This window comes from Arachis stenosperma, chromosome 8, assembly GCF_014773155.1.
Source record: "Arachis stenosperma cultivar V10309 chromosome 8, arast.V10309.gnm1.PFL2, whole genome shotgun sequence".
Lineage (NCBI taxonomy): Eukaryota > Viridiplantae > Streptophyta > Magnoliopsida > Fabales > Fabaceae > Arachis > Arachis stenosperma.
Genome location: NC_080384.1, coordinates 42159323 through 42184037, shown reverse-complemented (window position 1 = coordinate 42184037; position 24715 = coordinate 42159323). Strand labels below are relative to the sequence as shown.

General features: G+C 30.8%; 2 protein-coding genes, 1 long non-coding RNA gene and 1 pseudogene across 3 annotated transcripts; 3 read left to right on the top strand and 1 right to left on the bottom strand.

Moving 5' to 3' along the window:
• Window positions 1–292: 292 nt before the first annotated feature.
• LOC130946565 (transcription factor MYB83-like) lies at window positions 293–6452 on the bottom strand. The gene is made up of 2 exons (XM_057875343.1): window positions 6150–6452; window positions 293–1185 (listed from the first exon to the last, which is right to left on the bottom strand). Exons 1-2 carry the CDS (start codon window positions 6413–6415, stop codon window positions 372–374), a joined length of 1080 nt encoding a protein of 359 aa, XP_057731326.1. The 5' UTR covers window positions 6416–6452; the 3' UTR covers window positions 293–371.
• A 7763-nt stretch (window positions 6453–14215) lies between these two features.
• LOC130943567 (serine/threonine-protein kinase SRK2I-like) lies at window positions 14216–18761 on the top strand (annotated as a pseudogene).
• Window positions 18762–18970: 209 nt separating this feature from the next.
• LOC130946013 (LOB domain-containing protein 36-like) lies at window positions 18971–20077 on the top strand. Its single transcript, XM_057874697.1, has one exon. The coding sequence runs from the start codon at window positions 18971–18973 to the stop codon at window positions 20075–20077; it is 1107 nt and encodes a 368-aa protein (XP_057730680.1).
• Window positions 20078–20703: 626 nt separating this feature from the next.
• Window positions 20704–23513, top strand: LOC130943568 (uncharacterized). Its single transcript, XR_009071850.1, has 2 exons — window positions 20704–20888; window positions 23069–23513. It is a non-coding gene; the product is annotated as an uncharacterized LOC130943568 (long non-coding RNA).
• The last annotated feature ends 1202 nt before the right edge of the window (window positions 23514–24715 follow it).

Sequence of the window (24715 nt, the reverse complement as noted above, 5' to 3'; positions counted from 1 at the left end):
TGTAAGGCCAATAAGAAGAAGCAATGCTTATGAACGAAAAAAAGGGTTTGTTTTTCTTTGTACTCTCTTCGATATTAATTAATTGTTCATTCTAATTTTTTTTTTTTTGATAAATTAGAGTAAACAATTAAATGATGTCGAAGTAAGTATTTTGGATTATAATAATATTAGAAAGACAAAAAATAGCCAGAACATATATTATTTAGTATTCATTAATTGTTACAACAATTAATAAATGCTAAGAAAAAATCTGGGTAGCCAAAGTTTTCTATTTACTTTAAAAAATTGAATGTCTTATGCTAAGTGAATTGTGTATATAATAGGAAAGATAAAGATAAAGAGAAATGGTATGAATTTCAAAAAGTGGAGATTCAAACTTGGAAATCAAGGGAAGGAAAATAGGAAATGTCTTGCATCAAACCCTCAAAGTCCCATTCTCCCATTCTTAAGTTTTCCACTTGGCCATGATTTCCAAACCCAAACAAATCCTCTTCATTGGAGAAGTTGTTGTTATTCAGAACCTGATTATCGGTGTTATTGAAGCAACTATCATTATTAGTATTATTATTATTATTGAAGTGGTTGTTATGGCTTTTCATGTCATCAATTGAGGAGGCATTATTAATAATAATAATCTCTTCAGTGCTTCTAATACTACTTTCTAATGGAGGAAGGGACAAGTCGCTTTCTAACCCCATTTTATCAGTACTCTCTTCATCCAACATCCCCCCATAATCGCCGCCATGAAAACTATTTCCTAATGGCAGATCACCGGCCATCGCGCCATGGAAACCGGCTACACCGGTCGCCATCTCATAATGATTATTGTTGTTGTTGGTTACCGTGGAAAAGGGATCCCCAAAGACCATGGCATGGTGATGAGTATGCATGGTAGACGATGATGTTGATGAGGATGAGTTGTCCATGCACATGGACATGGTCATGAGATCCTGATGATGATGATGATGGTCATTGATGTGCATGATACCGTTGTTATTACTAGAAGTTGTTGTCCCCATGACAAGGTTGTTGTCCCTGATGCTATTAGGCTCTGATGAGTCAGTGTTGTTTGGTGATGAAGTTGAGTTGTTGTTCAGTTTTAACCTTTTCTTCACCGTGGAGTTCCAGAAGTTCTTGATTTCGTTGTCTGTGCGTCCAGGTAGACGTGCCGCGATTTGTGACCATCTGAGATTTATTTTTGGAAATGGAAATGATTAATAAAGTGAAAAATAAAGTTTTTTATATGCTGGCTGCACCTGCTTCATTGTTCATTGAATTTGTAGATCTAATGTATTTCAAGAATAATGATCCAAAAAGAATCAATAATGTATATTGTTTAACTCATTTTAAATATATATTTTATATTTTAAGATATATTTTATATTAATAGCTAATTTAGTAATGGTAAAAACTCAGGTGAAATCGATTTCATGTGAAGTTGATATCTGAGAGCTGTTAGATGAAAATTTAGTCAAATAAGCCAAATCATTTAACGGCTCTCAGTTTTCAACTTCACGTGAAGTCGATTGCACCTGAGTTTCTACCTTTAATAATACATATAGCAGAATTAATTAAAAGTGACAACTCAGGTGCAGTCGACTTCATGTGAAGTTGATAACTGGGAGTAGTTAAATGATTTAACTAATTTGACTAAATTTTCATCTAAAGGTTTTCAATTATCAACTTCATGGGAAATTGACTGTACTTGAATTTCTACCCTAATTAAAATACGAAGAATGTTAAGTAATTATTAGAATTTATTATTTTTTATTATTAATTAACTATTAATATTTTAAAGTGTGAGTTAAAGTATATTATTGAATTATTAAACTAAAAAAATTAAATTCATAGCTAAAAATAAAAACAAAAAATAATAAATTATGATGATCATCTAATTAATATTTCTCATAAAATATATATTAAAATATAAAATATATATTAAAAATAAATTAAATTTATATATATAAAAATGTAACAACTGATTTAATAACTAATTTTTTTGTGTACATGATATTTTTTATTTTAATAATTTAAATTTTTTAAAAATTTTAAAAAAGGAACATAAAATCCATATAAAACATATAAAACAAATAATTTTCATAATTAGGTTATCCTAACCAATATTTCAACGACTTCAAAAGTTGTTTGAAATAGCATTTTCTTTACAGAATGATGCAGCTTGAAAACATGTTTATCCTCAGCCTCTGTACGCCTAGTTAGCTTTTTACTTATGGATAACCTAAATTCATAATAAATATTTAACTATATATATTCACTGCTAATTCATGAATTATTTTGAAATACAAAAATATTATATTATACACACTAAAAAACAGTTATTAAATCTGTCACATTATATATTTGTATAAAAATTTATATGTTATTTAATTTATTTTAATGTGTATTTTATATTTTAACATGTATTTTTTTATCTAGGACTAATTTAGTTTTTTTGTATATATTGAACAGTTAAATTTTATATAGGTAATTAATATAATAATTAATTTTCTGTGTGCATTGGTTAAAATGAACATACTAACTTGGTGTAGATACCATAAATAAATCAAGATAGGGAAAAAAAGTGAGAAATAAAATATAAGGAAAAGTTTGTAGTTAAAATTTTTATTATTTTTTATTGTAATGTTTAAATTGTCTAATAACTTATTTTTAAAAATAAATAATAAAATATTTAAAATAAAAAAATTAAAATTTATTAAATAATATTATTTATTTATTTTTTTAGTAAATTAAACACAATGTGATAAATACTATAGTATTTACCAAGTTTGTAAGTGCAGTATTACTGTATTAGTGACAAGATATCGAAAAATATAAGATTTAGTAACATTATATTTCTATGTACTAAGTTGGTACTTGTATGTACCCAATAAATGCTTTTTCCTTACATTCTAATAAGAAACTGTTTTTTTTTTTTTAATAGTTTTAAAATCTATATATAACAAGTTAGATATAACCAAATGTTTTATCATTACATGACATTTAATAGGAGTTTACATCTATTTGCTAGGAGACAATTTGTTCAGCATGACCCATGGTCAAAACATATTGTAGCAAATAACATCAATCAGCAAGTAGATAAATACAGACTAGTTATGTTTAAATAAAAAATCATTTAAAAAATATTTTAAAAATAATATATATTTGAATTTTTTATTTGAAAAATAAATTGAAACTTCTAATCATTATTTGTAAAATAATATAACTTGTCCAAGGAAAATCAAGCAAAATAAAGATAGTACCATAATAAAAAGAAATAAAGATAAAGTTTTTGTAACTAAATTAACAAAAAAATAAGAGTTTATATTTAATTTAGTCAGATAACTTACACGTCAACCTCAATTTAATTCATGAAATTTTAATTATTTCTATTTGATCATTAAACTTTGTAAACATGATTTATATTAGTCTCTAAAATAATTTTTGATATAAGAGACGTTAATGGAGCGTTGACATAGACAGTAAATGTCACGCTAGAACCTAAAAATAATATTGTTTTAATTTTGACACTTAAATAGTTAAAAAAGGACACAATATTACTTGTATTGGAAGAAAAAATTTTAATAAATACTATTTATAATGTTGTTTTGGAGTTATTTGAGTGCCAAAACTAAAACAATCTTGTTTTACAAAATTCAGCGCAATATCTAATTAGCTGTTCACATCAACGTTCTGTTAATATTTGTACGTCGAAAATTATTCTAAAAACTAGTATAAATCACATTTATAACATTTAAAGACTAAATAGAAATAATAAAAACTTTAAAAGCTTAATTAAAATTCATTTGCAATTTCAAATATCAAATTAAATATTTATCTCAAAAAATAAAGAGCTAAAAAACATTAAAAATCATTAATATTTGAATAAAATGGGCCAAAGGAAGATGCCTCCATAAGATATTTTAAAATCTACATGGCTGGCAGCAGTTTTTATCTTTTAGTAGAGGTCTTATAGTATTAAATCTAAGAGTTGCGTTAAAAAATTAATTAGGAGTGTAACTAAATAGAGTCAAGTTAAAAAATTAATTAATTATTAAAAAATTACTATCGTAATTTTTAAAATTTTAAAATTAAAAATAAAAAATTAATTTAAATTAGTTTATATTATAGTTGGTTCTTTAGATTTTTTCTAAATCTAAACATAAATTAATTTTATATATATGTACGCAAAAGTTAGCGTTTATTTCTTTTCAAAGTTAATTTGAAAATAAGATAATTTAAAAAATTGTTTTTGGATAGACACCTACAAACGAAACACTTAGTATATATTATTAAAAAAATTACAAAAACATAGATCAAGTTTATATTACTTTTACAAAATTACCCTAATAAAAAATATGGAAATTAGAGTTGAAATTCGTGGGAAAAATATTTTCAGAAAATGTGGAGCTTTATATCCTCTCACATTTGGTGGTCCAACGGTAAACTTTTTTAACTTTATTCTAATAATATATTAAAAATTAAGTAGATCTAATTCACGAATAAAACTAATATGAAAAATAAGATGAAAAATAAGAATTATTTTATATTTATAATGACTATCAATCTTTTATTTTAAATAATTTAAAAAAAAATTGTACTGAAATTCTCTCTTTATTTAAAAAATAAAATAATAAAAATTAAACTCTAATATCAGATCATAAACTTGATCTCTTAAATGCTTAAGTTAGTTACTAGAGGCATATGAATTGTAATAAAATTTAATTCTAATAAACAAAAGTCTAAAATCAAGTTCCGTATTTTCTCTCAATTTTTGCTTTTGTGAACATTTTATTTCATTTGCTCATGATGATAACGAAGCTCCCTAGACACGAAGTATAGGTAAAATCAATTTCTAATGCCATTGTATCCGATTATTCTTATATATTCTTGATTTATTACATAAATTCATGTATGTCCATCCATTTTCGGTTTGACCATAATGTTTACTCTTCCTCTTCATTATTATGGTCATTATTGGATCACATATGTTCCATTGTTGGTTTAAACAAAACATGACATTATAGAGAAATGCAAGGAAGAAGAGAATTAACCCTCGTTTAAAGAATGAAATTAAAATGGGCAAAACATAAATAAGTAAATAAAAGAAGTAGCCATATATTTTGAACGAGTCTGGTTATAATTAATTGGTGAATGTTATAGTGCTTAAAAAGTAGTGTTTATTTACTTAAAAATATTAAAAATTAATATTTAATTTAAAACATATAAAGATAAATTATTTTTAAAAAATTAAAATTTATTACAAAAATAAGTTAGGTAAAAATTAGATAACAATTGATAAACACTATAGAATTGACCTAATTATAATGACGCCGTTGGTAATATATAATTTGATAATATCTAAAAAGTATTATTAAAAATAAGGTAATGTTTTTTATATTTCTACAACGCCTTTTATTTGTATTTTTAAATTGAAAAAAATTAATATTTAAAATAAAAGTGTTAGTGTAATTTTAACTACGAAAAATGTTAGAAAGACAGCAAAATTTATTGTTTTTGGCTATTACTACTTTTAGCCATTAACTCAATTTTTTAGTTTAGTAATCTAACAACATACTTTTAACCTACACTTTTAAATATTAATGGTTAATTATTAGTAAAAAAAATTAAATTATGCTAATTTTCTAACATTTCTCTTTAATAACATATTTTATGTATCAAAAATATTATTTGTAGATTAAAATCTGTCACCATATATTTGTATAGAAATATGTATATTGTTTAATTCGTTTTAAATGTGTATTTTATAATTTAATATATATTTTATACTAATAATTAATTTTAATGACTAATTTAGATATAAAAATATTATTTATACACTAAAAAAATTAATTAATAATATATTTATATATAAATATATATGTAGTTTAATTTATATTCAATGTATATTTATATTTTAACATATATTTTATACTAATAACTATTTTTGATATGACAGATTTTAGTATATACGTAGCTTAATCAATTTTATATACAATTAAACTAATTGTTTAAGATTTAGGATTTACGTATTGGCAAAGAACAAAGTTATATAGGCAGAATAGTGAGTAGTATAGCATTGAGCATAGATTGAAAAGAAGTATGAGAGGCAGATGAATAATTAGTAGGTGTGAGTAGAAAGAAAAATGCACCTGTTGCCAAGAATGGAGTGCAAGTGGATGATGAGGTCTTCCTCTTGGAGAGAAAAGGCGCCGCGCTTAAGGTCGGGTCGGAGGTAGTTTATCCAACGAAGGCGGCAGCTCTTGCCGCAGCGCTCTAGGCCGGCATTTCTTGCAATGTCACTCCAACACCCTTCTCCCTTTGTTATCATGTACCTTATCAGCTTCTCATCTTCCTCCGGTGACCACAGCCCTTTCCTTTGCTTACTCCCATTATTCTTGCTTTTCTCCTTCACCATACTCGATCTCTCATACACTAACTACTAACGATTGGGATAGGGATATGTGTATGTATGTATGATGAGAAGAATGCAATAATATAGGATTTGATGTTCTTGGGAGACACAAGGCTTCATGGGGTGGGAATGGCAATCATGATGCTGATGCTATTGTGGGGTTTGCTTAAACTATATGAAATATATGAATATGTGTTTTATATGCAGAGAGAGAGAGAGAGATCATTTATTATTTTAAGTAATCAATGCAAATTAAATCATATTTTTTGTAAAATAAATAATGGTAAGATTGTAAAATATCACATAATAATCTTTCTAAAAGAATTGAATGAACAGAACACCAAATTAGGTATTTTAAGTTACCCAACTAATAAAAATATGCTGGAGCATTATTAGGTCGATTGTGTTTGTTGTTGGTTGATAGGTAGAGTGGAAAACGGATTGGAGGGGGACCTCCCTTTTAGCCCCACTCCCCAGAGAGAGAGTTAGTCTTCTTGTCTTTGACTCTATTCTTGTCTTTTTCGTTACATTTTACTTCACTCACAAGGTAATCATCATCTTTATTTATTTATTTACTTTTTATGTAACAGGACAACAATTTTGCTTCCACTTCACATAATACTCACTCTATCTATCTCTATTCCCTTTCTCTATCACTACGTTTTAAACTTCAAATTCACGTGTGCCGATGAGAGAGAGAGAGTATGCTAATGTTTCTATGGATCTTAAATTCTTAATATAATGGCAAAGTGAGGCACGCTTGACAGTTGTTTGTTAAGAACTAATAATTGCTTTTTGTAGTTGTGTGTAGTTTACATTCTTTGCATGAGTTTCATTAGGGCTAACCACTTTTTGGCATATTCCTCAAGCAATTCTTGTGCACCTCCAACAAAGCAATCTTGCTTTTCTTTTTTATTTTATTTTCAGAAATTTTATTTTTGCCAATTATACACTATATTACCCTATACGTAACATGATCTTACCTGGCTTGTTGCATTTTATAATATTTAAATGAGAAGTTTTAGGGAACAGAATTTTTATTAAAATTTAGTTAATATTTAACTAATAAAAAAATGAATAATTTCATACTATTAAATATAATTTTATATCATTAAAAATATTAATGATAATTAATGATTACAAATCATAAAATTTATTAATTCCTTACACTCTTCTATTTAAATATTTATAGTTATAAAATATTTTTCAACCGACAAGATCATGTTTTTTTTTTGGTGAGTAGACGAGATAATGTTATGGGTAAAATTACTTGCAATAAGCCCTAACCTATAATAGAATAAATTGTCATTTTATGCTCTAAAAGATCATGATAAAATAGAGTAAAAAATATGAAATTAAAGTAATAAAATAATTTTAAAAATATATTTTATCTGACAAAATAAAAAGTAAAGTGACTAAGTATTTGTTTAGTTTATTTGTAAAAAAAAAAACAAATTTTTTAAGAATCGTTTTATCCTTTATTTTTTTTATAGAATTTATTTTTGCTAAAATCGCTCTCTTTCATTAAAATGGTTGTTTACTCCCTATAATAACAGAACTCTAGATGGAGTAAATAAGCTTTATTTGATTTAGATCCTCGTTTATTTGATTTAAATTCTATTATTTAATATATTAAAGTTTATATTTAAAAATGCGCATTTGTTAAGGTATTAATATCTAATAACATTTATTTCATTCACAAAAAAAAAATACCTAATAACATTTGTAAGTTAAAAAATAAGTCAATTAGCTTTGGCGTTTTTAGAAAGAGAATTAATCGATTTAGGTTAGTCGAGTAATTAGTTTATTTATCTTTAAATAAGTGTTGTGAGTTTAAATGCGATTTTATGTATACAAGGATCTATTAGTCAACAAATTTTTAAATAAAATTTAAATTTGTGATGAATTAGTCTTTAAAATTGTATTTATTTTTGAAGATAAGATAAAATAAGACACACTAAAAAGACATAAGGTTGCATTTATTTTGTGTATCATTTAATACATAGACATAGAAATATAGACACAACAAGACACAAATTTTTTAAACTTATTTGATATACAAGTACAAAATAGAAGATACAAATCACAATTTTATTAAATTTTAATATTACCCTTATTACAAATTGTTATCATACCACTACTACACAATCACCATATCAACTAATTAAATTACCATCATTAATAATCAGCCACTATCTCAACCAAAAATAACCACCAATAATAATTTAAAATTAAATAACAAATTTAATCCAACAAAATTAATACAAAATTATTTTAACAAAATTAAACGAAAATTCAAACAGATAAAAAATTAAATTATACAAAAATAAAAAATAATAACAAAAGGGGAGAACGGATCTGAAACATGATAACAGAGAACAGATCTAAAAACACAGCATACAAGAGAACGGAATGGATGGATCTAAAACCATGATGACAGATGAGAGAACAGTGCGCAAATCTAGATCGTCCACGAAAAGTGAAGCAGAGACAACAACTGCAAAAGGTGATGGCGGCGAAGAGACAACCGTGAAGGAAAAAAAAGTGAGAGAGGAAAAAAAGGGAGGAAGGGATGGGAGTATTAGCGGTGGTCTAGGTGGAAGAAAGGCGGTGGAAGGAAAGGAGGAAGAGAGGATTTGGGTGGAAGGAAAGAAGGAAGAGAGGCGGCGGCGAACTGGTGGTACGACGAAAGGAGAGGCGGTGGTGGTCGGAGTGTCAAGAAGAGAAGATGCATGAGAGTTTAAACTCTCTGTGTTTGTGTTTTGGAAGTATAAGGGAAAATGGATGAAAGGAGAAGAAGGAAGGAGAAGAATTTGAAGGTTAATTTTAAAAATTAAACGTTAAAAATATTGTGTCTATGTCTCAAGTTTAGTGTTCCACCCTTCACTATTATACACAAATTTTGTATCTTTATGTGTCTATCAGAATTTTGTGTCTTATTAACCAAATGAAAAACGTGTACTTTCGTGTCTATGTCTTGGGTAGACACAACCACTAACCAAACGCATGCTAAACGACAGAGACATAAAATTTTGTGTTATTGTATTCTGTTTGATGATAAACTAGAACAAATTATAAAAATCTAATTTATTCTCATTTTTTTAATTCAAAAAATTTGAGACAAAAATATAATAATAAAAAATATATTTTTAAAAAATTAACAAGAATAATAAAAGATAAAATAAAAAATAACTTGTATTTTTTATTAGTGTCTTTGTGTTCTTCCTGTCAGTATCTCTGTACATATTGTCTTTGTTTATGTCTCTTCTGTCAAATATAATTTTATGTCTGTGTTTTTGTTTAAGTGTCTTGATTTTATAAACAAACGCCACCTAATTTACTTAATTGAAAAATATATAAAGAAAAAAAAAAGTAATGATCCACGTACATGTTTTATGTTATGTGTTAGAGAATAATTATCCAAATTTATGAAAAAAGAAAAGGAAACCGTTAATGATCAATTAGTCGATTAACATACATAATTCTCTACTTAACCAAGAAAAATATATAAACAAAGGCAGAACATGGATTATTACTTATATACTAATCTTATGCAATGTTAAGATGGTTAAAATTTATTTATTTTTTTTGTTCTTCAATTCTTTATGTTTCATCTTTGATAAAGACTTGTGCTTGCTTTCCAAGAATTTTACGTGTACTCTTATCTATAGTAACAACCATACTGCCTCATATATCTCTTCTCCTTCCCCATGTAATAATTTTATATTATGAAATGGATTTTCTTTCATTTTTCTATGAATCTAATAGCTACTTAGATTTTTGTGTTATTATCCACGATGAATCATATGAACTCCAAGGACTGACAAATTAAAGTTTTGGCTTAATACAACTTACTAGGACCGATAACTTAATTAATGATTAAGGCTGTCATATTAAAAAAATTTCATTCATTTCTAATTTTATTAAGTTTATTCTCCTAAATTCTAATAAATGAGCATAACAGTTGCAAATAAAGACGGAAAAAAGTATATATAGGCGTATAATTTGTTAATGTGTTTTCTTCAATGCCACATTCTCGAGGTATTTGGTAGGTGGTGGTCGTTATGAAAGTTATTTTCGATTTTTCGTAATAAATTTATTAGCGTTCTAAATATTTTTAGTAGAAATAATAGTTTATTTATATCGCTAATAAAAATAATTTAAAAAAATATGAAAGTAAATAAAATTTAAAATATTAAAAAATTTAATAAAAATTTGTTTGAAAATTATCTGAAATGCAGTTATTTTTAAATCTGAACACGAAGTCTCCAAGTTTAGGAAAACATTTAATAAAAATTTGTTCGAAAATTATCTGGCCAGATTCTTTTTAGGAAAAAACATCCGATTTCTACTGATATTGAGGTGCCGGTATCCAAGTTTCTTGTGAGAAAGTCGGAGTGGTACTTGCAAAGAATTTTTTCGTAAATAAAATAAAATAATTAATTATTTTCATAGAAAAGATTTCTCAGCTTTATTTTCAAGGATACGATTTTTTTTTGAATAACAGCAAATTCGCGGTGCCCGCGGCGAACTCTATAATTTACATAGAGTTCGCCGCACCCCCGGCGAACTCTATAATTTATATAGAGTTCGCCGTATCTTCGACAAACTCTATGATGAGTTCGGAAATAAAAGCAGGCCTATTGGAGAGCAGATCAAGGAGCCACAATTTATCTATTTACTTTCTTTCTCACTATTAACATTGTTGCTACGATGTCAGAAAATCCATTGTTGTCTATTCATTACGATAGTGAAATAGTGTATGATGAAGAAGGTTTAATTGTTTTTAGATCGGACCAACCAATAATTACCTATATGACACCGAAAGTTAACAGTTTAACAATTTTGAAGAATGTGATATTACATTCCGTCGGACAGTAAGAATCTAAAAGGGTGAAAAAATTTACTACAGATATCCAACAGAAATATATGGCAAATTGTTTTATAAAAGGTATATTACAGTTGTATTGTCTTTGTCACTGTTACTAGTATATTTATCAGACCATGGTTGTGAGTGATATTTCTATTGTTTTGAATTAGGTACCGATTGTGCGACGATGAGGACGTACAGCTTATGAGGTCGTGGCACAACCGATGGACCAATATTCATCTGTTGGAATTATACATGTTTCTTGTTGACTTCGGTGGCCGAGGATCATCTACAGATACTGTTGATGATAGTCTGACGAGTGAAGTTGTTAGACGAACTATCAGAAGAATGATGGTAGATCTAAATATGCCACCTAAGGGTAGTTAGGAGGGGTCTAATGCTGAAGTTCGTAATGTTGACTTAATGGATGACAGTCTTGAAAGTCATGATGATTCTGCTATCAGAGATCTGATGATGGAGTAGTATGAAGTCAACCTTGATGATGGAGACGATGCTGACGAAAAACCACCAAAAATCCCTGATGATGGTGACGAGGAAGAGGAGATGAACTACAACGGTGACACAAATATTGCTTTGACACAGCCTGCCATTTCTCGACTATATGACCGGCCAGATCATTTCACGAGGTTGAATCTCGATGCAATGACTTCGGATTGGTCATTTACCCAAGGAGGTCCTGAAGAAGACCCAAGCAACGAGTTTGAAGTTAGACAACAATTTGGGAACAAGAAAGAAGTCATGTTGGCAGTTAAGCAGTACAGCATCAGGAGGGCTGCGGAGTACAAAGTAGTAGAGAATGACCATTTGAGGTACAATGCATGATGTATCTAGTTCGGACCTGGTTGTAATTGGAACATACTCATATCATATCACCGAAAGCAAGAAATGTGGAAGGTTAGGAGATACACTGGTCCTCATACTTGCATGCAAATTTCGATGGGGCAAGATCATCGTAGGTTGGATTCGAAGGTGATTGCGCAACACATTTTCACGATGGTATAGGCCGATCCAACAATCAGTATCAGGATTCTACAAGGAGGTGTGGAGAATCACTTTGGTTACAAGGCGTCCTATAGAAAGGTTTGGCTTGCAAAACAGAGAGTCATCACTAGAACATATGACGATTGGGAGGAGTCATACAACGAGCTTCCTCGTTGATTATTCGCTATGCAGAAGTACTTGCCAAGTAAGATTTATTTCATGTTTAGTTATTCGCTATTAAATAATTTAGCCATATACAAGAAGCCCACTAATGTATGTCTATTTAGGTACCGGGGTGCAACTAGTGATACAGCCTTGGCCTGCCTCCACCGACACTGTGATATTTTATCGGGTCTTTTGGACGTTTCCACCGTGTGTTGAGGCCTTCAAGCATTGCAGGCCACTTATCTCCATTGATGGCACCCACTTATATGGTAAATACGGTGACTGTCTGTCCTCTGGGTCAGGAACAACACCCAGAATCTGCTTGCATAACTCCTCAATGGTTCGTCCCTGATGGTGCTGCTCCCACCCACCTATGCATCCACTCAGAGGATCACCGTCAATCCTGAGTCTCAACTAATAGGCAACATACTGCAGGGTGATAATCATCTCTCCGCAAGGTAGATGAAAAGTATAGGACTTAGGCCTCCACCTCTTTATCAACGCCGAGGCAAGCGACCAATCGTGCTCGAACTCGACCATATAGGCCACGTACTCAAACTCGGCTCGTCTCATATATGGTCTAATCTGCTCTGGCGACCGTGTCATCAGACTCCGTCTGGTAATGACATAAGTTTATGAATTTGAAAATTTAAAAATCATTTCATACAATGTAAATTTTTAATAAGTAACAATGTTGATCATATTATTTTGACTTCAAGAATGAATATGATACTAACAAATAAAATTGTCCCAAGTAAATTTCAACAAAGACAAAAATCTATAAGTATTGCTATTAATGAAAAATTATTTTATTTTAAAGACAAATACAATTTTTTTTCTACAGATTTCCTAACTCGGCAAGTCGAGGACTAATCCACCACGTATTGATACTCTATTTATTAAGGGTCTGTCACTAACTAATGGATTGTTATACACACAAGACGAGATTCGAACTCCAAATACTTGCTTAAGCGAACAAATGAGATGACCATTCAACTAATCCAATTTGATTAAAACAAATATTAATTATTTTTAATATTTTTAAGTTATAAAATATTTATAATAATAATTACAATAGATATTTTTTATTTAAATTTTAATAATTTTTTTATATAATTTTATGTACTATCTCGTGCAAAATACGGGAAAATACATTAATATAATTTAATAAATGAAATTTATTAGTCTTCATTCAATGAAGATTATTTTTATATATATATATATATACCCGAATCACTAATGTCCCAATTTTAGTAATTCTAAAAAACAATTTAAATTAAAAATACTAAAAAATGAATATCTCATCATTACGATTTCTATTGTAATTATTCGTTTTTAATTTTAATTAAAAATATTATCATAAATTATAAAAAATTATTTTTATAAAAATAATAATAATAATAATTTATGATAGTATTTTAATAAACATACACGATTATCTCTAATAAAAATAAGTAACGCCTGAAGTTTTAGTATAATAATGAGATGTTAAAAGTACTATAATTGGTTTCTTAGAATTTATTCCATTTGAAAATAACAGAGATCAATCTTGTTGATAGAGTTAATTCTTAAGAATTTATAAAGAATAAAACTTTACTAAAATCTAAAGGTTATCTCTTTGTTCTTTCGCCTAACTCAGTAAACAGCGGGGAACAAGGTGAGAGCAAAAACCAACAACATTGCTTACGGGGCAACAGAGCACAACCTACGTCATCGTCATTCGGATACACACACTTCTCTAACAAAAAGAGAGTGCACTGTCCAAAAACGACATCGTTTTGCAGTCTCATTCTACTCTCCAACCCCATCTGCACTTTGCTTCCTTTCCAACCCAATTCACACTTTATCTATTCCCTTCCCCCCTTTTCCCCAATAATGAGCATCCCATTTCCCACATCCCAAAACCACTAACCATCGTTCCGCCTCCAACTCCAAAACGACGCCGTATTAATTATTGAGCCCCCCTCCCTTTCTCTCTCTAATGTAACACCGTTTTGCCGCTTCAAGAAAAATATAGAAAGAGGAAAATAAGGTTCTGTTGCGTCGTTTTGATCTAAACGACGATGGATCGGGCGGCGGTTACCGTCGGACCCGGCATGGACATGCCGATCATCAGATCATGCACGACAGCGACCGTTACGATCTGGTCCGTGACATCGGGTCCGGAAACTTCGGCATCGCAAGATTGATGCAGGATAAGCAGACCAAGGAGCTCGTTGCTGTTAAGTACATCGAACGCGGCGACAAGGTTCGTTATAGTTTTTAATCAACCTCTTTATTATCATCTTTTTGCCTTTTTCTCCCTAGATTTTTTCACTTTTATTTCTACTTATTTTGGAAATTTTCTTTTCTTTTTCAACTTTATCACATGATTTTTTCGGTGCCGGATGAGTTTGTCTTTTAGTTGCTGACGTATGATGTATATGAATATGTATATTTGTATATATACTATTTATGCTGTGTTTATGGTTTCTATTTTTGTTTAAGTGCTTTGATTAGTTGGTCAGTTGGTGTGTGATTTTATTTTCTGTTTTTGGTTTCCTTACAAATTTTGAGCTATGGAAATTAAAGTTTCGTACGTTTTATCCTCCGGTTTTTCTTTATTTTCTCTCGTTTTCAGTTTTAACGAGCTTATTAAATCATTCATGGGTTTTGCAAGGTGACCAAGGAAATGGGAGAAAAAATAGTGGGTGGTCTAACTAATCCATGTTTTGTTATTCACGGCTTTCGGATTTTATGGATTTATCTATATATTTAATTTTATAGTGCACAACGCGGTTTAAAAGATCTCAATCCTTGTATGAGATGATGCTCAAGTGTGGACATGTTTGATCGGTAGGTGTGGATGTGCGCAATAAGCTAAGATTAAAAATTTGTGGCTTGTTATTTTGATGATGGAAAATGGTGTCACTCAGTTTATTTGAGTTAATAAGCAGCAATACTGATCGATTTTTCTGCGTTTACCAGTTATATTTGGCTGCTCTGATAATGGAAGGGGTTTTAGGGTAGGGTCAGGTAGAAGTTGGTCCATGTTGGATTGGTTTATTTTGCATCAAACGCCAGACTTCAAACCTTGAACTGAGTAACAGAGACTGGTTTAGATGATTTATGGTTCACTTCATTTATGGGTTTACATATTGTCACTTTCTCGATTATTCATGAACTTTGAGACGAACCATTGTGATTCAATAGTTCCCAGATTTTTTTAATCACCATTTTCTTTGGGATCTATTACTTAGTGCTGGACTCATCTCCCCTATTTTTTTATTGTGTGGCGCAGATTGATGAAAATGTCAAGAGAGAAATCATTAATCATAGGTCTTTGAGACACCCTAACATTGTTAGGTTTAAGGAGGTTGGTGTACTTTACACATTGGCATTGAATCTGTATTGAAGTGGGTGAACGATACTTGACCTTATATGTAATTTCACTCAGGTTATTCTAACACCTACGCATCTGGCCCTTGTAATGGAATATGCATCTGGAGGAGAACTGTTTGAGCGAATCTGCAATGCTGGGCGTTTCTCTGAGGATGAGGTTCTTACACTATTTATTTACTGTTTCTACACTGGCCAGTTTTTCAATCATATTTGTTCCATATCTAACTTGCCAACCCATTTTCATATGCTGCAGGCTCGTTTCTTCTTTCAACAACTCATATCTGGGGTCAGCTACTGCCATGCAATGGTAACTAAATGTTCCTCTTTTTCCACTGGCTGATTTAGATTGTATTCTATCTATACCAGTTCTGGACTGTAGTTTAGGACTTTAGGTTAAGTATTAGTCTTCCCAACATCAAATCTGATCTATCAGTCTCTTGTTAAATTATTTATTCTTGAAGCAAGTTTGTCACCGGGACCTGAAGTTGGAGAACACTTTGCTGGATGGAAGCCCAGCACCACGTTTGAAGATATGTGATTTTGGCTACTCCAAGGTCAGGGTTTCTATGTTTTCCTGGTGTAATTGGTTAGGCAATCTTTTGTTTACCTTTACACGATTCTGTCACAAATTTAATGCGTATTTCTGCTACCATTTTGTATAGAGTCCTGAACTAGTATGCTTCTGACTTATGTTTTCTTCTCTTTTAAAAGGAAAATTATAGAGTTACTTTGCTTTTAATATTTAGATCACCATATGGAATTGGACAGCTTGTTAGCTATCTAATGTAATTTAAGTAATTTGGGATATTGGGATGAAGTAATACTGCATGAAATTTCTAGGTGAATTTTGGTAGTCTGAATTCTTTGATGAACTATTGTTTCATCATGCATTCACATGTACTATAGTTGACTTGTCTAATGTAAGGCTATATCTACAACTTTGATTAGAAAAGGTCAAAAGGATACTTCATCAACTATCTAGCAGTGGAAGTGGTGATATAACATTATTTAAGTAATTTTAATTTGTTAATATAACATTATTTTTTAAAGATAATTTTAGATTTTTATAGAAGTAGATAACTCATTAACACAATATGATTTTTTATGAGTAATTTTAATTTTCTATAAAAATAACATTGTCAACAATATCTTTTTAATATAGACAACGGTGTGTGTGTATATATATATATATATATATATATATATATATATATATATATCGTTTTAGCATGTTTGAAAAGTTTTTTGGAATAAAAAAATTATTTCGTTAAAAATTTTATTTTTATTTAAAATTCAATTCTATAATATAAAATAATTATAATATATTAATAGATGTGAATTTAATTTTTGATTCGAAATTACTTTTAAATGAGTGAATTTTTTTTACAAATCTGTTACTCTAAAAAAAATTTTTATTGAATATTTATTTATAAATAAAAAGAGAGAGAAGAAAGGGTAAACGAAGTGCTGAACCCTAAATCCCCATTAACCCATCTTCTTCAGTCAGTAGCGACTCATCTCTCCTCTCTTCTCTGAGAACCCTAGAACTAGAAGCCACCACCACCAACCGAGCAGCCCGCAACCATTGCAGCCCCCACCGCGTCCTTGTCATTGCCAAGATCGGCTCCTCTGTTGTCGCCGTTGCTCGCCGCCAGTAAGTAATACTCTGTTATTCCTCCTCGCTGCCTTCTGATTTTTTGTTATTCCTCCTCGCTGGATTCATGATTTTGATTTATTTGTTATTTGTTCATGATTTATTTGTTTGCTGGATTCATGATTTTGATTTATTTGTTATTTGTTCATGATTTATTTGTATGTTGGATTCATGATTTGATTTTTGATTTTCTGTGGTTATTTGGTCATGATTTATTTGTTTTTCTGAGGTTATTTGTTCATGATTTATTTGTTTGCTGGACTTCATCATGATTTTGGTTGCTGAATTCATGATTTTCTGATGTTATTTTGGATTCCTGATTTTTTATTATCTGAGGTTATTTATTCGTTCATGATTTTTTGAGGTTATTTTTTATTTTTGATTTTCTGAGGTGATTGTTTGTTGAGGTTATTGTTATTTATTCATGATTTTAGTTATAAACTTTGATGTTTGAAGTTGTTTGTTCTCATATTAAGATATGGATAATTTATTATGTGAGATTAAGTTAGAATATTGAATTTATGTATTTAAAATTATTTTTAAGTTTTTTAATAATTTTATTTAATATTTAATTAAACTAGTTGAATTCCGGTTGAATTTTGGTCGAATCACTAAACCATTAAAGCAGTAACCTCACCGGTTTATTGATCGGTCTGGTTCTCACAACCTTGGAAAATATATATCGTTTTAGCATGTTTGAAAAGTTTTTTAGAATAAAAAAAAATTATTTCGTTAAAAATTTTATTTTTATTTAGAATTCAATTCTATAATATAAAATAATTATAATATATTAATAGATGTGAATTTAATTTTTGATTTGAAATTACTTTTAAATGAGTGAATTTTTTCTACAAATCTATTACTCTAAAAACAATTTTTATTGAATATTTATTTATAAATAATAATATTTTTAATATTTCAAATATTAAATATAATTATTATAAAAATTGATTTGAATTTTTTTTTCGGTGACTAAAGTGATTTGAAAATGAAATTACGTTTGATTTTTATTTACAAATAAAACAAATATAAAAATTAAAATTCTGAAATGAATATTTATTCCAAACCTAGGGTGAATTCTTGAATCTTGAGTGAATTCTTATGAGAAAGACTAGGGTGTACAGGGGATTGAATTCTTATTGTTGCAATTCCAACCACCCTCTCCAGGTAACGCTTTGAGTGTTCGCTGCCGCACCCGCTAACCTTCCTCCGGCCTTGCCTCCACCTTGCCGTCGTCGCCTCCTCCTTGCCTCCTCCGACCAGCTCGAGGTGGTAAGCTTTTAATGGTCAAAAACTATCATTTTTGAGTTTTAACCTGATGATGTGCTCAACAAACTCGTGTAGTTATGAGATTTGATCGATAACTTTGTTCATCAATTTAGGTAATTTGAATTTCAAATCATATTCTTTATTTCAAGAAACAAAACAATAATAGTAACAGAATCGAATTCAATTGTACGCAGAAAAGAATAAAAAAGAAAGAAGAATGTCATCGACGACTACACCATGCGCTGCATGCAAGTTCCTTCGTCGGAAGTGCACCCCGGAGTGCATTTTTGCACCGTACTTCCCAGCGAACAACCCACAGCTCTTCGAATATGTCCACCGCGTCTTCGGTGCCAGCAACGTCGGCAAGATCCTCAACGAGCTACCTCCATCCCAGCGCGAGGAAGCGGTGAAGTCTCTTGCGTTTGAGGCGGAGGCACGCCTCTGCGACCCGGTCTATGGCTGCACCCTCCAAGTCTGCATCCTCCAGAAGATACTCCGCCAGAGATGTGCCCTCCTCGCTAACGCCAAGAGAGAACTTAGCGCCTACATCAACCCACAAGCCATTCAAGGTCCATTCAACCTTCAGGAAAAGCCTCTGTCTTCACCTGCCGCCCATGTAGGCCCTCCCTGCAGCCCGAATGTTGTACAGTATTCACCCATTTTAGGCCCATCCTACGGTCCAGATGTTGTACAGTCTTCAGCCCATTTGGGCCAATCTGACGGCCCAGATGATGCACCGTTTTTTATGCCAGCTATGCAGCATAATGGGTCATTGGGTGGTGGTGCTGCTGACCCGCAGCTGGACACAGGGCAGCAAGAGTTGTTGGAGGCCCAACAACTTGCTGCTGCTGCGGCAATCCGAGAACAACAGCAAGCTATAATGATGAGGAATTATGTCCAGCAACAGCAACAGGAGTATCTAAGACACAATGCTGCTGCTGGGATTGAACCTGTTGCGGCTGCGGCGGCCTACAGCGGTGACGTAAGTGGAAATGGAGTGTTTGGCCACATGGGTGCACCTTCAGGCGGTCAAGGAGGTGAGATGGCACCTTGTATGGGTTTGGAGACATTTGACAGTAGTGGAAGTTATCATCGACAGTTGCAACTACAGCCACAGCATGGAGTAGGGGAAAATTTCGTTGGTCTTGCAACTCAACATCACTACCCTCTTGGGGGCCAGTTGTTGCTCCCATCAGAGCAGCAAGAACTACCGTTGACCCAACCACAACAACAACTAGAACTACAAGTATTACAACAACAGCAGCAACTACAAGTATTACAACAACAGCAGCAGCAACTACAACAACAACAACTGTCAGAGTGAAGACAGTAAGAGTGTCGGCCCTTCTTGATGATTTTGTCTCATTGTTGCAACTATATATATGGTTTTTCTTCCTTTTTTTTCCTGTCATCAAAGAATATTTCGTTTTAAGTATGTTTTTTTGTTATTGTTAGTATGTATTTTCGGGTTGATTATAGGATTGTTATATTGATAATCATAATGATGGTAGTTGTGGGTTTAGATTATTATAAACAGCGGAAAGAGCGTGAAGTTGAGGAAGCTGCCTACTGGTTAACCAATTTAATAAAACAATTTTAAAACCATATCCATATTTTTTAAAATTGGTTAACCAAAACCAAATAAAAAAAATCGATTTTTAACCGGTTAACCAAAACTAAAACCAAATTAAAAAAAAACCTAATTTCAAAAATCACTTCGTCTCTTCGAACTCACTCTTCGCCGCTTCTCCTCTGTACGCCGCCGGCCATTGTCAACAATTCTTCTCCTCTGCTTCTCGCCGGACTTCTGCCTCTTAGAGTCTTCACTTTGATTCGCGACTCTGTCCCTCTGCCTCGACCTCCCATTCTTGCCACCGGAGTATCTCTCTTTTTCGGTTCTCTTCTTCTTTCGTCGGTGGCTCGCCGGAACTCATCGAGGTCAGCCTCCTCCTTGCCCTTGGTTCTGAGTTTTCTCCTGAGTTTGTTATCTGGGTCTTTTTTTCCATTTTTTGGATTCGTTATGTTTTTTTTTTCCTTCATTAGTATGCTTCTGACTTCTTCATTTCAATGGATTGAAAATGTGAAGATTTTAAAAGTCTCTCAGTATTGAACTCTTCATTTCAATGGATCCTGCTGTAAGTTTCTTTTTCATTGTGGTTCACTTTTTGATTGGTTAGGAGTTAATTTATTTATATGATTTGAATGGAGAATTGTTGTTCTAATTATCTGTTCTTCTTCACTGTGGTTCACTTTTTAATGTATGAATATAATCTATGGTATCTGAACTACATTGTCAATGTCGTGGATCATACACCTCTAGCATTCAATATGTTGAGCTTTGATTGGTTTACCAAAAGAAATATGGATTTTTGTTCATCTCCTTTGATTTTGGTCCTGCATTCTTGTTTTACATGGTTCAATTTAATCTATTTGTATTAGTACATTACACCTCAAGTAACCACTAATTTCTACAAAGAGGGTTATGGTACTTTTTGCTTTTTCTTTTTTGCTGTAATGTGGGAATCTTGTTTCTTGGAGGAATGGGTTGGAGGTGGTAGCCACTTCTTCTTTTGGGTTTAATAATTTTCACTTTTCACAGACAAAAAAGTTTCCAGAATTGATTTTTATTTAAACCAACTAATAAATAAAATCGTGTTAATAGAGAGAAAGAGATGGATAGAGAAGAGGGTGGGTTGTGGGAAAGCCTTAGACTTGAGAAATTCAAAGGTTAATTTAATGAACTAGGTCTAGGATTCTGTTTGTTTGTTACTATATTTTAACGAATTTTGTTTTGTTAGAAAGAATAAATGCTTTGTAAAAATAGGCCCATCTCTAATGAATCATAGCCAAGTATATGTGCTTCATTTGGTTTTGTATGCTGCTTTTAAATGAATGCTGGACAGAGCAGACCCTTGTACTCCACTTAGAAATTGTTGGTTCTATGGTTTCATGCATAGACACATCGGATTTAGTTGGAAGCAGGCTATTTTTATGCTTTAGAGTGATGATACTACCATGTACCTGGAATTTTTATTAGATACGGCCATTTTAATTCACTTTCACAAGTTCCTTTTTCTGCTGAGCATTCCTTCTATTGCCAAAAACAATCATCTATTGCTTTAATCATGCCTGGGGTGCTATTAAAGATTAAACTGCATTTATCTGAATTAATAGCTGTGTTTTAGTTGTAAATTCTATAATGTTAACAATCGTTTCTTGGTGGGGCATAGTTGCGTTTAATGCATAGTATCATCAAGAAAACAGTGCAAAGTATATGTATATATTCTTGAAACAAGAAGATTTTGTTTTTTTTCCATATCATCAATCATCGATTCGTTTTAATTTGGTGGGTTTTGAGGCTTTAAATTCTTTAGTGGCTGCATTATAATTTGGGGTTGGGACTGAGATTAGCAAGTGCATCAGATTTTGGAAAGAGAAAAAGCAAGGGTGACTTGAATTCAAAGATATGAATCTGAGGAATGATATTTTGGAAGATTTAAAAAAAATGGAAAAAATTTATGTTTTAAAGTTTCACTCCTTTTTACTATGTAGTTTCTTTTTTTTTTTTAAATATTTTCTCTAACATGCTCAATGTACAATAGTGTTAGGAACCTTTGAAGGATTAACAATGACAAAGCTTTGATATTCTTTGTTTCTCTCAGTTTTGATGTCAAGTTGGTCCTTTGTAGCTTGTGGTTTGAAGTGTTTGATTTGATGTTATCAATGCTGTGATAATCAGTAATCCTGTTGTAGCTTCAAATTGATGTTTGATAACGTTATGCTCACTCCAAAGCAACCACCTTTTGTTTTGGTTTTGTCACAATCTATAGAGAGGGATATCTTCCGGTAAATAGGAATAGTTCAATCTTAGTGTTATTTATGTGTCAAGGTTGTTGGTAAATTTGCACTTTGAATTGTGCTTGTTTGTACTTGTTAAGATTGCTATAAGTATATAGTTATCTATTTCTAGATGGTGTTCTTTTTGATGGAAAGTTATCTGTCACTTATAATTGTCACTTATATTGAATATTGATTGATTATGTTCAATTAAAATTCTATTGAATGTTTCAGATGTGTAGTTTAGGAATAGGGGTTTAATTACAAAAAATATAAAAAGGAAATGGAAGAGGGTCTTTAATGTATATGTTATCCATTAGGCATTAGCACATATATTGTGTATATTGTGAACATCAACATTTTGTACACCTCGTGAATCGGTTTCAAAGTATATGTATATATTGTTTGAATTTGGCTTTGTGCTTGATAACTTCGCTTTGTTGAAGTATTTAATAATTAGATTTTATGGCTTATTCAGAATGAGGTAGCCGATCGTGATGTTCTCATGTTAGAGTCTGCAGAGCATTCGGCTTCTACATTACCTCCTCTTCCAACCACATCATCTGAGCACAAAAATCGATCAACAAGTTGGGACCACTTCAAAAGAACCTCTGATGATGAAAATAAAGCTCAATGTTAACACTATTTGAAAGTGATCAAGTGCAGGAATGAAACAAGAAGATATTAGATATGCTTTTCTATATATAATTAGATTTGCTTATGTTTATGTTTATGCTTATGTTTATGTTGGTTTGTTTGAGGCACAACTTACTAGTGCTGCATACCAACTTCTTGGTATGGGCTGATTTGGGATTCATACCAAAAATATTTGGTGATAGATTAAAGAAATTCAATACTCTTTGGATGGGGATATTGATGTCAACAATTATAGCAGTTGCAATGTCATTTTTTATTTTCAATGAGATTATATCAACAGTGAATTTCTTGTATAGTTTGGGGATGTTGGAATTTGCATCGTTTCTTTGGCTTAGGAGAAAATTTCCATCATTGAAGATACCTTTTGAAGTGCCATTGAGAATAAAGAGTTTGATCGTAATATGCCTTGTACCTTCTTTCTGTTTGTTGTATGTGATAAGTGTTGCTAACAAAAATTTAGAAAAGTAATTATTTATAATAGAAGGGATTTTATTATTTACACATATTTCTTGTATTATTTAGAAAAAAAAAATTAATTTTTAGATTATAAAAATTAATTTAAAAAAAAAGAAAAAAATTGAGCTTTTGCATGTAAAAAAATTAATTTTTATGTAAAAAATGATTTTTACGTGTAAAAACTAATTTTTTGGTATAAAAATCGATTATTTTGCTGTAAAAATCGATTTTTAGGTAAAAACTTTTTTTTATATAAAACGGTTATTTTTTAAAAATCGATTTTTGTTTTAATAATCGGTTAAAAATTGGTTTTGAATTTTACTAATCGGTTATTAATCGATTTTATCATGTAAAACTAATTTGGTTGATTAACCAAAACTATATTTTTGGTTAATAAAAAAGTTAATTTGATTTTTGGATTAACCAAATCATGAAGATAAACTTAATTAATGATTATGGCCGTCATATCAAAAAATTTTCATTCATTTCTAATTTTATTAACCTTATTCTCCTAAATCTTAATAAATGAACATGACAGTTGTAAACAAAGACGAAAAGATGCATATGTAGGCGTGTAACTTTTCAGTGTGTTTTCTTCGATGCTTACTTCTCGAGGTATTTGGTAGGCGGTGGCCACGGAAGTTATTTTCGATTTTTCGTGATAAATTTGTCAGCGTTCTAAATATTGTTTGGTAAAAATAATAGTTTATCTATATCGCTAATAAAAGTAATTCAAAAAATATGAAAGTAAATAAAATTTTAAAATATTAAAAAATTTAATAAAAATTGTTTCGAGAATTATCTGAAATGGAGTTACTTTTAGGTCTGAACACGAGGTCTCCAGACTCTTTTTAGGATAGCATCCGACTTCGATTAACGTTGAGGTGCCGCGGTCCGAGTTTCTCGTGAGAAGGTGGAGGTGGTACCTGCAAGGGACTCCGATACTTAAGTTAGCAAGAGTTTAACGCATGTTTTAGTAGATTGGGTCCTGAATATAGTTGAGGGTGTCAGT